The sequence below is a fragment of the Cladophialophora yegresii genome (genome assembly GCF_000585515.1).
Source record: "Cladophialophora yegresii CBS 114405 chromosome Unknown aczIN-supercont1.1, whole genome shotgun sequence".
NCBI lineage: Eukaryota > Fungi > Ascomycota > Eurotiomycetes > Chaetothyriales > Herpotrichiellaceae > Cladophialophora > Cladophialophora yegresii.
Window position 1 is genome coordinate 4033412 of NW_006913045.1, and position 14915 is coordinate 4048326.

The window sequence follows — 14915 nt, forward strand, 5'->3', positions numbered from 1 at the left end:
GAGGGTGATACGGTTTCAAGACAAGATGTTGGCCACGTCGGCCGTCCGCAGTACCCCATTGAGGGCCGCCGCACGAACCATCGTCCGGAAGACCACAACTGTCAGTCCACATCCTCAGATCGATCATGAATTGGCCTATCTGCTGCAAGAATCGGGTCCTGTACTGACCGCCTCCCTAGCGTGCTGCGTCCTCGAGCTCAAGTGAATCCGCGTCACCTCCCTTCTGGCTCACAGCTGGTGCTTCAACGGCAACAGTAGCTGCGGTTGGCTCGGTCGCCTGGTATTATCATCTGTTTGGTCAGGATGTCTATGCCATGACTCCGGCGGAAGAAGGGTGAGCCTGGGAAGTCATCGAGGAGGAACTGGAAGCTGACAAGGCGCTCAGTCTACACCCGACGCAGTACCCGTGGGAGCACACAAAGTGGATCAAGACTTTCGATCACGCAACGTGAGAACCACCGAAGAACAGAGGGAGACAACCAACTGACTTTCTACAGCCTGCGAAGAGGTTTCCAAGTGTACCGCGAAGTTTGCGCCGCCTGCCACTCCCTGAAGCGAATCCCTTACCGGTCACTGGTCGGCACAATGATGACTGTCGATGAAGCCAAAGCAATGGCCGAGGAGAACGAATACGATACTGAGCCCAACGATGAAGGCGAGATTGAAAAACGGCCGGGGAAGCTCTCAGATTACATCCCATCACCATACAAGAACGATGAAGCCGCTCGTGCCGCCAACAATGGTGCTCTGCCTCCTGACCTATCACTTATGGTCAAGGCCCGCCATGGTGGTTGCAACTACATCTTCAGCTTGCTCACTGGCTATCCCGAGGAACCTCCTGCTGGCGCTTCCGTTCAGTCTGGCTTGAACTTCAACCCTTATTTCCCCGGTACCGGTATCGCTATGGCTCGTGTTCTCTACGACGGTCTGGTCGAATACGAGGATGGCACACCCGCAAACTCGTCGCAGATGGCCAAGGATGTGGTTGAATTTTTGAACTGGGCCGCCGAACCCGAGATGGATGATCGCAAGAAGATGGGAATCAAGGTGTTGATTATCGGTACGGCTCTGCTGGCCTTGAGCGGTTGGGTTAAGAGATACAAGTGGGCGCCTATCAAGACGAGGAAGATCGTGTACAATCCTCCTTCCCAAAAGCCCGGCTTCAGACAAGGTTGGTAAGTATAACAGAGAAGAAGAAGCGCTGAGGGAAAGATAGTGTTTATTAAGTGAAGATCAGAGGCCATCCATCGTCCGAAGAGCGGAAGACCGATCGGATGAGAGGGTTGATGTTTTGTACCACTGAAGAACCATGCAAAATTCATCCAGTCGAAAGAACAACGTACATATTCTCCGTTGAACCTCAGATTCTATCCCATTTTGTCGTACCGTCATTTCTGGGTATCAGTTTATCATGAAGCACAGACTCCGGTACAACTCGTAGCGCAGTGAAAAGCCTCCTTAATGCCTCCAAACCTTCACGACCTTATCCTTCCCACCACTTGCTACCCCGGTCCCATCACCACTCCAATCCAATGCAAATACCTCATCCTTATGCCCCGGCAGATCCATCTTTAATTTCCCCGTCCGCACATCCCACACCTTCACCGTCGTATCTTTACTGCAACTCGCGAGGAGTCTACTGTCCGCAGACCACGAAGCCATATACACGGCGCCAACGTGCCCCCGCAACGTGGCGATGAACTTTCCATCCCGCGCACTCCAGAGTTTGACGCTATTGTCGAAACTGGTGCTCGCGATGTACAGGCCATCCGGGGAGAACGACACGTGCAGGACTTGCTTTTGGTGGCCCAGTAATCGCGCCACCGGCTTTGGAGTGGCGCTGGAGTTGTCGTCAAATGAAGACGGATCCCAGAGGAAGATCGTGTTGTCGTCGCTCGCGGAGATGAGCCGTTCAACCAATTTTCCTTCGTGACGCGCCGCCGTTTCGAAACGCTCTTTGGCCTTTATGGTTTTCGCGTCCGTGGCTAAGGGCGGTTTTCCCGTGTGGTCGTGATACGCGGTTCTCAGCGCGAAGTCGGTCGATAAAGCGAGATGATTCACCCAGTGGGTATGCGCGGATAGCGTGTGTAGGCAAATCCAAGTCCTGTCATTCCAGACTTTGATGGTTTTGTCTTGCGACGAGGTGAACAGTCGGTGAAGGCCACCCCAGCGCACGCAGGTTACTGACCCTTTATGCCCGGAGAGGGTCTGCTCTATGCGGCGGAGGGGAACGTCCCAGATTCGGACGGTACCGTCCTTTGAGGCGGACGCGAGGCGCGGCTTCCCCGGGGTTTGAGTGTGGTACGGTTCCCAGGTGAGGGACGTTATCCATTTTGTGTGACCCTTTAGTGGACTGCCGAGAGGTTCGCCGGTTTTGGGATCCCACAGGCGGACTGTGTTGTCCATGCTTCCTGTTGCGAGTAGTTTGCCGTCAGGTGACCAGGAGACCGCCAGGACCCAGCTCGTATGGCCCTTCAATGTGTGCAATGGCGTGCCTGTATCGCAGTCCCATATTCTTGCGGTGTTATCTCCACTTCCTGTCGCCATTCTTGAGGATGTCTCCGGTGAGAAAGCTGTTGCTAGAATGGCCTCCCCATGGCCCGCTATCGAGGCTGAACATCTTGAGACTGCGCGCACACGGAAGACCGCTTGGGGTGTGAATTGAAGGATGATGTTGTCTTCTGTGGTCTTGAGACCAGGTTTGAGGATGGAGTTGTATATGTCATTTGGTACGTCGAGGATGTTGGAGTCTTCCTCCTTTGTTGAAGGTCGGTCGTTGCGGAAGAAGAATCGATAGGGGAGGCGCTCGCCCGGTTCATTGCCTTGGATTGTGTTCAGCAGTGTTTCGAGGTTCTTGACCGTCGCATCTTTGACAGGAACCGCGATGGCAGGCCCAGTTATCTTTCCAGTGCTCTGGTCGACGAATTGTAGCCGCACACTGCCTAGGTCGTCTGGTATTCGCAGCTCTTCTGCTGCCCTTTCCGCCTTTTCCGCCGCAGCAGTCTTCTGCCGTTTACTCGGCGGCGGTACTATGGTCGCCATGGTCCGATTCTTCTCTCGCCCGCACCGAGCGGTTCAGAAATTGCAGCCTCGAGAAAAAAATATCTGGGGTAGGACGTTAATTCTCAGCCTCGTGCGGGGAGATGATCGGCAGACCTTCCTTTTGGCATTGCTTCTCACTCTTCTGAGACTCACTCTTCACTTCCGTCTCACTTTGTCCTCACTTCTCACCTCTTACCTATTCACGAGAGCATGAGAACTTGGCCTGCAAGGAGAAACTCATGTTTTCCCCTACATGGTCGACCACGACCGCCGGTTCCAGGGCCACACGACCGACGGCTACGACGGCAAGGCCACCGTCTGGCTGCCGGTGGAATCCAAAACCCGTAGGGACTTCAACTGGTTACAGCAACGCTGAAATTATCTGTGCAATTTGCGAATCTCGAGGCATATCTCCCACCATTGGTCTTTCCTTCGTCGGTCTTTCTACTTCTGAAGCTATTCTCTGTCAATTCACGGATACCCAAACGTATGCTCGTACCTGCCACAAGATCAAAGTTTTTGCTCCATCTGAGATTCTTTATGTGTCTACTGCGGAAGATTCGAAACTCATTTCTGTTGTTGCCGAGAATCTTGAGGTTGAGGCGGCTGGTATCGCCATGACTAGTCTTGATCGCAACTATTGGTCTGAACTCAATGGTCAGGATTATGTTCAACGTCTAGCTTTTCCAGACGATCTAGAGGTATTGAAATTGTCAATTGCTGGAAGTTACTTTGCAACATGCTGTTTCTCAGCTGTAGGTTTGATACTGTTGGAGGCAAGTACTTCTGGCTCTGACCAAAATAGGTCCTGAAGCATATCGACATTTCGATGGGATTGACCTTCGCTCCGCAAACCCTGAGGATCAAATTCGAGCCCTCAGAAGGGTCAATGATGATCGATCTCTCAACAATGGCGTCGCTCGAGTTAATCCAGAACCTGCAGAATGCAAAATCTCGGGAATGCTTGTTTGGGCTGTTGAACCAAACCATGACCCCAATGGGCGCCCGTTTCCTCCGCAGCAATGTCTTGCAACCATCAATCGATGCTGAAAAGATCAAGAAGCGGCACGAGGCCGTCGCCGAACTCACATCTAAAGGGGACATGTTATTTGCCATTCGATCTGGTACTGGCTCTTTTCCGCTAGAAGAACTTGCTAACATATTGCAGCTCTCAAGTCCTTTGTCGATGCTGATCGTGTACTTGCGGCGGTTGGTCTCCGCGAGCTAGCATCCTACAGAAATATATTTTATACTGAATCTTTCTAGCTCGTGGTCATTTCTGCAAGACAAGACTTCCATTTCATGGAGCAATCCGCGAATCATGTGCTTATGCTGAAAAAGTTTGTCGACTCGATCAAGCCAATTTGGGAAGCTCTCACTGGTGCCGGCAGCGAAGAGCTACAGATGATACGCCAAGTTTGGCCACTTCTGGCTTGTTACAGGCTCTTCGCTGACTCTGTTCCCAGCTTTGTGAGCCGACGAGATACGTCAACATCGAAAATCTTATCAAATACTGCATCAACGAGGATGTATCATGTTCGACGAAACCTCTTGAGCTGCGAAGCCAGAGAGTCTTCGCTATCAAGGCATGCTTGCGGCGTCCCTATTCTTACCTCATAACTCTATTGACCTGCATTAGGCGGGTGTCAACTCCTTCCTCGACGTAGCCCGTCAAGCCTACAAAGAGCTGAACGACGACGTGAATGCATACTTCAATGAGCTCAAAGGTTCAGTGACTCGGCCATGACGCACCTTTCCTACTCTAACGTGTATCAGAGCAATTTGAACTGAACCTGGATCTCAAATTCGAACACGCACGCCAATATTACCTCCGCTTCCCAATGGCTGATCTGGAATCCCCAGGGACGCTCCCCGTCAGCTTCATCAACGCCTACCAAAAGAACAAATACCTGGAATGCCAGACCCTCGACCTCATCAAAATGAACCAAAAGCTCAAAGACGCGCACAGCGAAGTCATCACCCTCTCGGACAGCACAATCCAAGAACTGATTCAACAAGTGCGGAGTCAAATCCACCAGCTCTTCAAGATCAGCGAGTCAGTCGCTACGCTCGACATGTTGGCGGCGTTCGCTCACTTGACCACAGCATGCATTAGCGGCGACTATACGCGGCCCGAGCTCAGCACTGACTCCCTCATGATCAAGAGCGGCCGCCACCCCATCCGCGCCAAATTAATGTCCACGACAAGCGAGAAATTCATCCCCAACGACGTCTACGCTACGCCTCAGAACCGCTTCCACATCATCACCGGTGCGAACATGAGTGGCAAATCGACGTACATTCGCTCCATTGCTCTGATGAGCATAATGGCGCAGATAGGTTGCTTCGTCCCTGCTGAGTACGCCTCTTTCCCGCTGTCCCACGAGTTATTCGCAAGAGTCAGCACAGACGACAACCTCGAAGCCAATGTTTCCACTTTCGCGAGCGAAATGCGCGAGATTGCCTTCATTATCCGTAACATCAGTCACACAAGCCTAGTCATCATCGACGAGTTGGGCAGAGGGACAAGCACGACGGACGGACTTGCCATCGCCATCGCCATTGCTGAAACGCTCATCAACAGCAAAGCGTACGTCTGGTTCGTCACGCATTTCCGCGATCTGCCACGCATTCTGGCTGATCGGGCCGGTGTATCGAATCTGCACCTCAGTGTAGACATCTCGAAGGACTACGCAAAGATGACAATGCGGTATAAGATCTTGGAAGGGTATGAGGAGGAGAAGTTCTACGGCTTAGCTCTCGCTCGTGTGATCGGCCTTCCGCCCGACGTCCTGGACACGGCAACGCGCGTGAGCAAGGCATTGCACGAGAGGAATGAAGCGAAGAAACGGAATTCTAGGGCCACCGCCGCGGCGAGGCGGACCAAGCTGATCCTAAACCTTAGAGAACAATTGGTCCAGGCCAGAGCGAGCGTACTGCTCGGTGGGAGTAGAAACGACGGATCGCCGGGTAGTCGTAGTAGCGAAGAAGGGGTCAGCGCCGAAGCCTTGAGGGATTGGTTGAAGAAGCTGCAGGTTGAGTTCCTGGTCCGTTTGAGGGCGATTGAGGTGGATGCTGAGGCGACGGCGGCACAGGCCAATAAAACTGGCGAAGAGATGAGTGATCTCTTTGAGGGAGAGGATGGCGCGGAGAAACTTACGGAAAGGGATTTCTTCGAGGCTGGCGATGTGACGCTTGAAAAGAATGGGTGACACACGGTCAGCGTGGACCTCTCCTTCTGGCAGAACAGCAACATGGTACATTTGTGCAGAGGGCCACAGCAATGAGTTGTTCATGATACATAGTAAATATGTTTGTTATGCTATGCGAATCGAGTTCGAGAGCGGGCTACGAGCTTGAAGCTGGTCGAATCCTTCAGCAGTTGTTGTGATAGAAACTGCTGGACGAACGGTCCATGGCAGCAAACCGGCGTGTAGACACTGTATGCGGTGTCTTGTCTATCGCGATGTTGCTCCATCTCATCTCAACCCACTCGATCCGTTGCTTTGTTCCCAGATGGTTCGGCCTCCTCAGACCGTCCAGATGACCACCCGACCATCCACACCACTGGTGCTAAATTTCTTCACGCTGCTAGCACTACCCTCATACACACGGATCGTGTTGATGGTATTCTGATGGGTCGTGCTCAACTGCGTATCGTCCTTGACCTTGCCCTTGAGATCCATCTGGCGGAACATATTCAGCGCGCTCTCCTCCCTCGCGGCACCCATCCCCGGCCTTGCCTTCGCCTCGACGCTGCCGACCATTTCCCACCCTTCTTCTGACCCGCGAAAGCGGAACGCCTCACAGTCATACCCGGCGGCAACGATCTCGGCCTCGCCGTTCCAGATGAGGCTCGTGAACGGGAGGATGTGGGTCGAGATGTTGAGCATCGCGCGCGGCGCCTGCTCCGGCCCACTGGGGTACACGACCGTGATGGAACTGTCGTGTCCCGCAAACGCGAGCGCGTCGCCGGAGGGCGAGAAACTCACGGCGTGGATCCACCCGGCCGCGTCGTTGAGGTATTCGCCGCACACGGTGTTGAAGGGGAGGCGCTCCCCCCAGACGCTGGCCTCGGGCCGTTCGTCCACGCCCTTGATGAACCCGCTAAACACCCTCGCGTGGGAGTCCGTGCTCCCGGCGGCCAGGAGCACGCTGTTGGGATGCCATGCCAGTGTGGTGATTGTGGACCGGATGGGTTTCTTCAGGTGCTTGGACACCCACCAGTCGTTTTCCTCCTCGAAGTAGCACACGGCGATGACGCGGGCGCCAGATCCCACGGCGAATTTCTTTTCCGAGGGCGACCACCGCACAAAGGTCGCGGCGCGGTTGATGCGCAGGAGGACGAGCGTGGGCGTCCAGCCCTGAGGGGTTGGCTGCCAGACGTAGGCGTTGCGGTCTTCACACAGTCAGTCTCGTGAACCATAACGCTCCACTACTTCAATTAGATGTAGACGCAAACACTTCTCAAGCCACATGGGCGTACATGTCTGCTTGTGTTGTGGACCGCTTGCTTACCCTGCGAACATGTGACGATCATGCCACTGTCCGGTGCAATATCCACGCCTGTCACGGTCTTGTCATGGCCCTTCAGCTCGTCTTTGAGGGTAAATTTGTTGCCCGAGCGGTGGTACAGCTCGACGTTGTTCTCGCGTGCGACCGCGAGTGTCTGGCGGTCAGCGGAGAAGGAGTGGTCGGCGATAGGGTGGTGGAAGAGGTGGTGCACTTCGGGGCCGGACATGCTGGCGAGAGGTGCGATAGGAGTGTAGCTCTCCACTATCGCTCTGTGGGTGTGAGGGTAGAGTAAGAAATGCGGTGATTTTGCGGAGAGTCGAAAGTCAAGGTGGGATGACGACGAGCTGGGCGGCTGATTGTCGGATGCACAGCCTCGTCGCCTACAGAAACGTGAGCATTTTCCAAGGGCGCCTACAGAAATGGCGGGGACAATTTATATGACTGAGTGATCTATTCTATCGGATCTGGAACTTGTGTATGCTGAGTCTCCATCATGGACACAGCAATGCAGCTGTGCGTGCTATACCCACTCTATACCACGATCTCGACCGCCCAATGCAGAGATTATTCAATAGCTCATCTCTTCAGCCAGCTGCTTCCTAAACAACTCGGCGTGCCTCGTCAGCGCCTTTCTCCGGATGAAACTCGTCTTGACGATAAACGAGTACCGATATCTGGCCCACTCCCACTCCTTGACCTTGCCTCCGAACTGCTCATGCATGACCTCGAGAACAGTTTCCGCGTACCACCAGCACATCTCCCTCCTGAACTTGTACGCCGGGTTCTTCTCCGTCGTGGCAGCGAGCACATGAGCCAGTGTCCCTAGGCTGGGCTTCTTGCTCGGATCGTCGAATGTTACTGAAAGAAGTGGCAGTGGCAGCTTGTAGTGGTCGGACGGTGTGTCGCCAGACGCCCAGTCCCAGCCCACCAGGACCCAATCGCCGGTTTCTTCCCGTCCAGCGGCAACCCTTGTCTTCTGACCACTTACACAATCCTCGACGATGAACTGTGTGAACTCATGAGAGAACGGCGAGGCGAGGGCTTTGATCCATGTGATCGAGTTGACTTTGAGGTTCTTGAACTTGTCGGGATTCTCTAGCATTGTGGCCAGCCATTCCCGCGTGGAGAAGCGTTTGAAGTTCTTGAAAATGCCGGGAAGACCTTCGTTGGCGGACTCGATCATGGACCCTTCACTTGACACCCCTTCGGATGCACCCGCCCTGATGATGGTCTCCTGTAACAGCGGCACCGGCGCCGGCAGGTACAGCTTCGAAGGATGCCCGATACTCGCGACTTCGAACGACGATGCATGGTAGAACAACCGGAACAGCAGCAGAAAGACGGTGTTGAAGCGGCTGGATCCGAATCTGTGCCGTGGGAATAGCACACAGAGATCAAAATGCCGAACTGGCGAGTGAGATTTGCCACAGCTACCATGATGTCGTATGCCGCTCGTACAGCCCACACCTGCCATCCATCTGTGCTGCTTGAGACCTGTAGGTCTGCGTATCGCTATCAGAGAGTGGGTGAGCTGGGCCATCTTCGAAATGTCCAAGATACTGTGGTTTGGGTCGTAGGAAACTTGCAAGAGACATATTGGCGTTAGACAGGAATATTAATGAAAGTCAGCGCAAAACATGCAGGCGGTATACGCCAGTGGCCCTCATTGCTGGAGTGGTGCACGGGATTCTGATACTCAACCTAAGGGGCCTGCTCGTTCTGGCCACTCATATTCCAGAACGAAGTCTCGTGGAGGAGCCTCATGCGCTCGCATTGCACCGCAGTCGAACACCACGCGCAGTATGGCTTGCCTGTCATATTCACACAATCCCACACTGCTATTAAAGCCTACTAGACTTCGTAGATCAATCTGTATGTCAGCTGGAGAACCTATGGGCTGGAGCGCTCTCAGTGCAGTATTCGGGCACGCGTTGTGGTGGGCAACCTGAGGGGTACCGTCCTTTTGGCGGTGAGATCTACTCGAGATTCCATCAGGAACATAGCAATGACCACTGGCAGAGCCTTTTTCCCGGCGATGTATCATTGTACTCGTGCAGACCTGGTATTTGTAAACTGTTTAAGACTGTACGAGTTATTTGCAAAACGTCGCGTTGGGCAAGCGCCAAGCCGAAAAAGGAACATCGTCCCTCCGCTGCCGCGTGATCCCCCGAGCACACTGGACAAAGTCCAAACTCCTCGACTTCGAGAACACAAAAAAGATTCTAGTGATTTGATCATGCGACCAAGCTTCAAAGCACCGAGAAATCGAGCCGGGAAAAACGACAAAAAAACTTTTAGCACTCTTTGAGAAGCGTGTCATCCTTAGTGCAGGGGCCATGCTAATCTTCTCTGTATCGTTTCAAATTGACCAAATGCCCGAAGGCACCTCAATTTTGGAGTTTGCAAAATATATCAATCAATATTTTGACGCACATGTGACTTGGACCTCGGTACTTTCCCAACCCGTTCACCCTCACCACAACCTCCACCTTCCAGTTTCCGCTTTCACATCAAGCTCTAAAACCCAAGCATGTATTTGCGAAAGCCGAAAGGGACCTTCATCGGCTGCTAATGCCTGATCATTGTCTCTACTGGTGCTGCACAACTTTATTCACACCTTACGCAGTCGATGGACCCGAAGTGGCTGCCTAGGGATTGAGAAACGGTGATTGTTTCTTTCGTCGCTGTCACTCGCGCCCTACATGACCTAAGACATCAAAGTACCTAGGCTATTGAAAATACATACTGAACATACACACTCCTTCGCAGCAGGGCACATCAATACCCCTTCGCCGCCAACTCGGTCTCAGTCCACTCCCATAGTTTCTTCGCCAGCTCTACGTCGCGACTCCTCTTCGACCCAGGATTCTCCTTGCCAACCGGTACGTAGTACGCTCCATTCTTGACCTCCGTCCGCTTCCAGGTCGCTGCCCATATTTGAGTCAGCGCACCCTGTTGAACGGTCAGCGCACCCGCAAGGGAGTCGAAGACCCTCTGGAACCGGCCGTTAATGCCATTCGCGTCGAACATGACGTTTGTCAAGTTCGTCTCGACACGGCCAGGGTGGACAGATGTCGAGAGAATATCAGGATAGCGCTTGGCCAGTTCACTAGCGTGCAGCACGTTGGCCAGCTTCGATTGCCCGTAGATCACGCCAGGGTTGTGTGCTTCCATCGGAGTCTTGAGCTTCTCGAAATATATACCCGGGCCGGTGGTCATCAGGTGGGCGGCGGCAGACGACACGTTCACAATGCGCACATCGGAGCCAGGTTGCGATGCGGTACGTCGCATAAGCGGAAGCAGAAGACGGGTGAACAGCGCGTGTCCCATATGGTTCGTCGCGAATTGAATCTCGAATCCGTCCTTGGACAGGCCGTGCGGATGCGCCATGATGCCGGCGTTGTTTACCAATATATCGACCCTGTCACTATCCGCGATGACTTGGTCCGCAGCCTGTTTGACGGACGCCAGCGAGGAGAGGTCCATTTTCAGGAACCGGACGTTGGCGTTCGGTGCTGCGGCGGAAATGTCCTTCATGGCGTCGTCGTACTTTGCTGGACTCCGTGCGGCGAGGTAGATGCATCCTGGGTTATGCTTTGCCAGTTGCAGGACTGTCTCTTTCCCGCACCCAGAATTTCCGCCCGTCACTATAATGACTTTTCCTGCAAGGTCCGGGACGTCCTTGTCCGGGTCAAACTTGTGGACGTTGTCCAAGGGATTCAGAAAACCGAGAAGAGGCATATTGCGTTTTGCATGCTTGCATTCGCAGTCCTTCTGAGGTAGCTAGCCCTCGGAGTGTTTACGGTTATCCTTATATCTACACAGAACCTGGAACCTCGCAGGCAGCACTGATTCACTGCACTATATTCGCATTGTGAGGTTCGACCGAGTTTGTGCGGATCGGATATCTATTCCTCCTAGCGCATTCTGCACCCGTTGCCCGGTGACAGCGCCACACAAACGCGGGGGACGTGTTCATTCGACCACCAGGCCCAGGCGTGTCCGGACACGCCTCGGGTCTGCTCTGAACCCATGTCGTGACGGCTGCTTCCCTAGCTGTACAAGAAAACGATTGAATGACGCCCTATCGTCAAGGTGTACTCTGCATGAGCTGAGGGCTTTCAGTAAACTGCGGAAGTCTGGACCAAGATCCCCTGACACGATGGGACCCAGACAGAAAAGGCGGGACGTCCGTATAGCGCTTCATGGTTAGTGTTCCACCGAAGAAAGCGGCTGCTTTTATACGTGGGAGCATTACGGCACGGGCCATAGCCCTGCTGAACACGTCGAGCATGTCTCTTCCACATTCCTTGTTGTCCTTTGTTTTCATTGTGCCAAATGCTCGTCCTGCTACCAGTTTCTGCCCAACCGTGCTCATACTTCTGAGAAGGGAGCGTCCTGAGTTTCCAATATGCGGAAGAGGATCTAAGACAGCCTAAAATTGGCTTGAGTCCTCCCAGTAGGTTGTCTGGCCGGAGGTTTGCTATTTGAACATTCCATCCCTTCTGCCGCTGCACTCACGTTCCATCCCATTTCCACATGTTCTCATAGTTCAGTGCCTCACGTTCAACAGTAGCTCCATAGCTGAAAACTATCAATCCCTCAACGTCGTTACGGCGGGTTTCTGGTTCGCAGGAAAGCCTGCCTGTTTGCCAACAACCATGCAAAAACGAGGTCGCAGTCTGCGAAACGGTCGTGACAGATCGAGCTCCTCGAAACGCGCTGTTGACCCAGATTCTGTGCTCAGAGCTCCTGCCTCCGACCCTGTACCTGAGGCAGAGGTCGTTCCTTCATGTTCTGCCACCTCTCATTCGACGGCTCTCTCACAGGATCATGGGGCACTTTCCGATTCTACAAGCAACCGAAAGCCTGGCACGTGCTCCTTCGCCGATCCACGCAACGCCCCTGCCTCCCCAAAAGACAGAAGAACAAACTCAGTCGCATCTCCATCCGCAAACCAGCACCACCTTTCCCCTAGGCTCGATTCATCTGCAAAGGTCAAGCCTACTACCAACCAAGGTTCTGCCGGTCCCGACAAGTCTCTATTGGCCTTCTGCTCCAATGCATTGTCCCGCGGTGGCCTTCTTTACAATGCACTCCTCGCCCCTCTCAAAACATGCTTAGGGGCCATAGGCAAGTCCACCAGGATCAGTATCCAGGTAGCCAACAATCTTGCGACAAGCTCATTCCTCGGCTTCGTCGTTGCGAGTATTGTTGTGCTGTTGGTCTGCTCCGTCGTACTAACATTCGTTCTGGTCAACAATCGAGGTGCCAGAGATGGCTACGCGGAGACAAAAGACTGGTACGGCGCACGCCTTAATGCACGGTGGGTCCGAGAACTCAGCGTACTTCGCCAAGTAGCTTGCCGTCATCCATCACACCGGCTTTGGGTTTTGTGCAATGCAACAGTTGAAGGAGACATCATCCTTGACACGCTCAACATGGCTGCAATGACGGTAGGCCAGTGGGCCAACTCGTCGAGCCTCCTTCTACCACATTCGGACTATCTCGACACCGCAAATCTAGAACTTGGTCAGCAGTAAAAGTCCATCAGCTTGAATACTGTGGGATTCCTGGAGAAGGACGCACTCGACCTTACAATGACCAAGTACCGCAAACTTCTTCTCAATGGTGGAGAACTTATGCACCATACCGTACTTGACACGGAAAAGACTCTGGGCCTCATACTCGACCACTTTGTCCAGGCCGAACACCAGACGCGTCGTATTTCCAGTTCATCTCGGCTCTGGTCATGGCATAGAACCAGGGAAGTCGACCGGATGCTTCAGGGGCTTCTTGAACGACTGAAGACCAGGCTTGACGATTTGGTCAAGTCGGTTGACGCTATGGAGGATCTCTACTTCGCGATCTCGAATCAAAACTGGGAATATATTAGACAGCTCGCCGTGGCGCAAGCTCATGTCGTTCAACAGATCCGTGACCGGGGCATGCTTGATGTCTTCAGATACTGGCAACGGGACGGGCCACTAGACAAGATGGTACAGTTGCTTGATCCCCTCCATTTCCCTCTCGAGGAGATTCGCATACGGCTCGCAGAATCAAGATTCACCCTTCGCGACTCCCGGACGCGGGTCAGACTAGCCAGAGAAGAAATCGATCGCATGGCAAACAGCGGGAAACCCGGACCTTGGCCCAAGATGACTTCGGTCATGAGAAGACTGCAGCAGATTATCGAGCAGCTGGAAAGCACGAAGGCAAACATGGAGTCTCAATGGGACAGAGCGACCAGCTGATGGCAACTCGAGAGGGAGAAGGGGATGTATACTTAGCCAAGTGCAATCTTGGAGGGAGCATCGGCAAAAAGCGTGCGAGGTCGATCGTCTACTTACTATAGCCGAACGACTTGTGGGTTTACGAGGCACAGTTTCGCACACAGACACAGACAATCTAGATTACGCGACAGAGACGGACAGGCAGCACGGCAAGCAAATGAGACGGGTTTCCAGCGCTGTTCTGTCCCTTGGTCAACGACATGTACGGACGAGCAAGCGAAACTCTCGAACTCCCAGAATCGAAAAGCTGGCCGGGGCAAGAGACGGCTCTCGCGCGTATGAAGTATTGTGTACATCAAGACTCAATCTGAATAAATATGGCTTCTACGGGACGACTGTCACGGTGCACTGCCATAAACCCGTCTCTGCACGCCAGCCTCGCCATAGGGAAGTCACCGCAAACGCTGCGCTCTGATTGACTGGATCGTGACCCTGCACATCACGCCAGAACCGTGCAGCCAGGCACTCTTTCGGAGTTCTCTCTTTGGCTTAGAATTCATATCATAATACAACGTCAACAGTTGCCTCGTTCAGCTATGCTGACGCGGTGATAACGACGACCGCTGTGATAATTATGAATATAGATATAGATACAAATGTAGACACAACTGCGTAATTACCAGACAAGATTATCGTACGGAGTACAGATCCATAATGAGGTACGTAGCCGTTCGGATAGCCGAGCAAGCACCACGAGAGCCAGTACCCGTTCCATGTGCTTGTCCCAGTACAGTACCTAGATAACGCCGAGTACATACCTTACCTACCTAGGTTGCCACTATGGATGTGGCCGAGTCAAGAAGTTGAGTCAGTGACTCGCCCTAACCGACTGGTGGTGGGGACTCGCCGGCGGAGGCGAAAGACGCTGAACTTTGCCCTCTGGACACTGAACTCTCTGCACACTAGTTAAGTACATACATACTCCGTACAAACTCCTCCACATCTACATCCACTTCCACCTAGACATGCACTTCCGAGGAGGATGGATCGAGGTGTCGATGGAACCCATCCGACTAGGTACCTAGCCTATCGAGCGCCTTTCCGAGCCGAGGCTGTTCAAGCACG

The 14915-nt window shown here is 53.4% G+C and overlaps 7 protein-coding genes across 7 annotated transcripts; 3 read left to right on the forward strand and 4 right to left on the reverse strand.

Annotated features, from left to right (window-relative positions):
* Positions 1–25: 25 nt before the first annotated feature.
* Positions 26–1179, forward strand: A1O7_01443 (cytochrome c1, heme protein, mitochondrial; the record flags this gene model as incomplete). The annotated part of the gene is made up of 4 exons (XM_007755480.1): positions 26–100; positions 180–334; positions 386–448; positions 498–1179. The coding sequence occupies 4 exons, from the start codon at positions 26–28 to the stop codon at positions 1177–1179; spliced, it is 975 nt and encodes a 324-aa protein (XP_007753670.1).
* Positions 1180–1458: 279 nt separating this feature from the next.
* A1O7_01444 (uncharacterized protein) lies at positions 1459–3042 on the reverse strand (the record flags this gene model as incomplete). Its single annotated transcript, XM_007755481.1, has 1 exon — positions 1459–3042. One exon carries the CDS (start codon positions 3040–3042, stop codon positions 1459–1461), a length of 1584 nt encoding a protein of 527 aa, XP_007753671.1.
* A 617-nt stretch (positions 3043–3659) lies between these two features.
* On the forward strand, positions 3660–6254 carry A1O7_01445 (DNA mismatch repair protein MSH4; the record flags this gene model as incomplete). Its single annotated transcript, XM_007755482.1, has 7 exons — positions 3660–3797; positions 3848–4166; positions 4211–4251; positions 4309–4458; positions 4509–4613; positions 4682–4769; positions 4819–6254. The coding sequence occupies 7 exons, from the start codon at positions 3660–3662 to the stop codon at positions 6252–6254; spliced, it is 2277 nt and encodes a 758-aa protein (XP_007753672.1).
* A 318-nt stretch (positions 6255–6572) lies between these two features.
* A1O7_01446 (actin like protein 2/3 complex, subunit 1A/1B) lies at positions 6573–7783 on the reverse strand (the record flags this gene model as incomplete). Its single annotated transcript, XM_007755483.1, has 2 exons — positions 6573–7441; positions 7561–7783. The coding sequence occupies 2 exons, from the start codon at positions 7781–7783 to the stop codon at positions 6573–6575; spliced, it is 1092 nt and encodes a 363-aa protein (XP_007753673.1).
* A 342-nt stretch (positions 7784–8125) lies between these two features.
* Positions 8126–9097, reverse strand: A1O7_01447 (uncharacterized protein; the record flags this gene model as incomplete). Its single annotated transcript, XM_007755484.1, has 1 exon — positions 8126–9097. The coding sequence occupies one exon, from the start codon at positions 9095–9097 to the stop codon at positions 8126–8128; it is 972 nt and encodes a 323-aa protein (XP_007753674.1).
* Positions 9098–10335: 1238 nt separating this feature from the next.
* Positions 10336–11298, reverse strand: A1O7_01448 (uncharacterized protein; the record flags this gene model as incomplete). The annotated part of the gene is made up of 1 exon (XM_007755485.1): positions 10336–11298. One exon carries the CDS (start codon positions 11296–11298, stop codon positions 10336–10338), a length of 963 nt encoding a protein of 320 aa, XP_007753675.1.
* Positions 11299–13157: 1859 nt separating this feature from the next.
* On the forward strand, positions 13158–13811 carry A1O7_01449 (uncharacterized protein; the record flags this gene model as incomplete). The annotated part of the gene is made up of 1 exon (XM_007755486.1): positions 13158–13811. One exon carries the CDS (start codon positions 13158–13160, stop codon positions 13809–13811), a length of 654 nt encoding a protein of 217 aa, XP_007753676.1.
* Positions 13812–14915: the final 1104 nt, after the last annotated feature.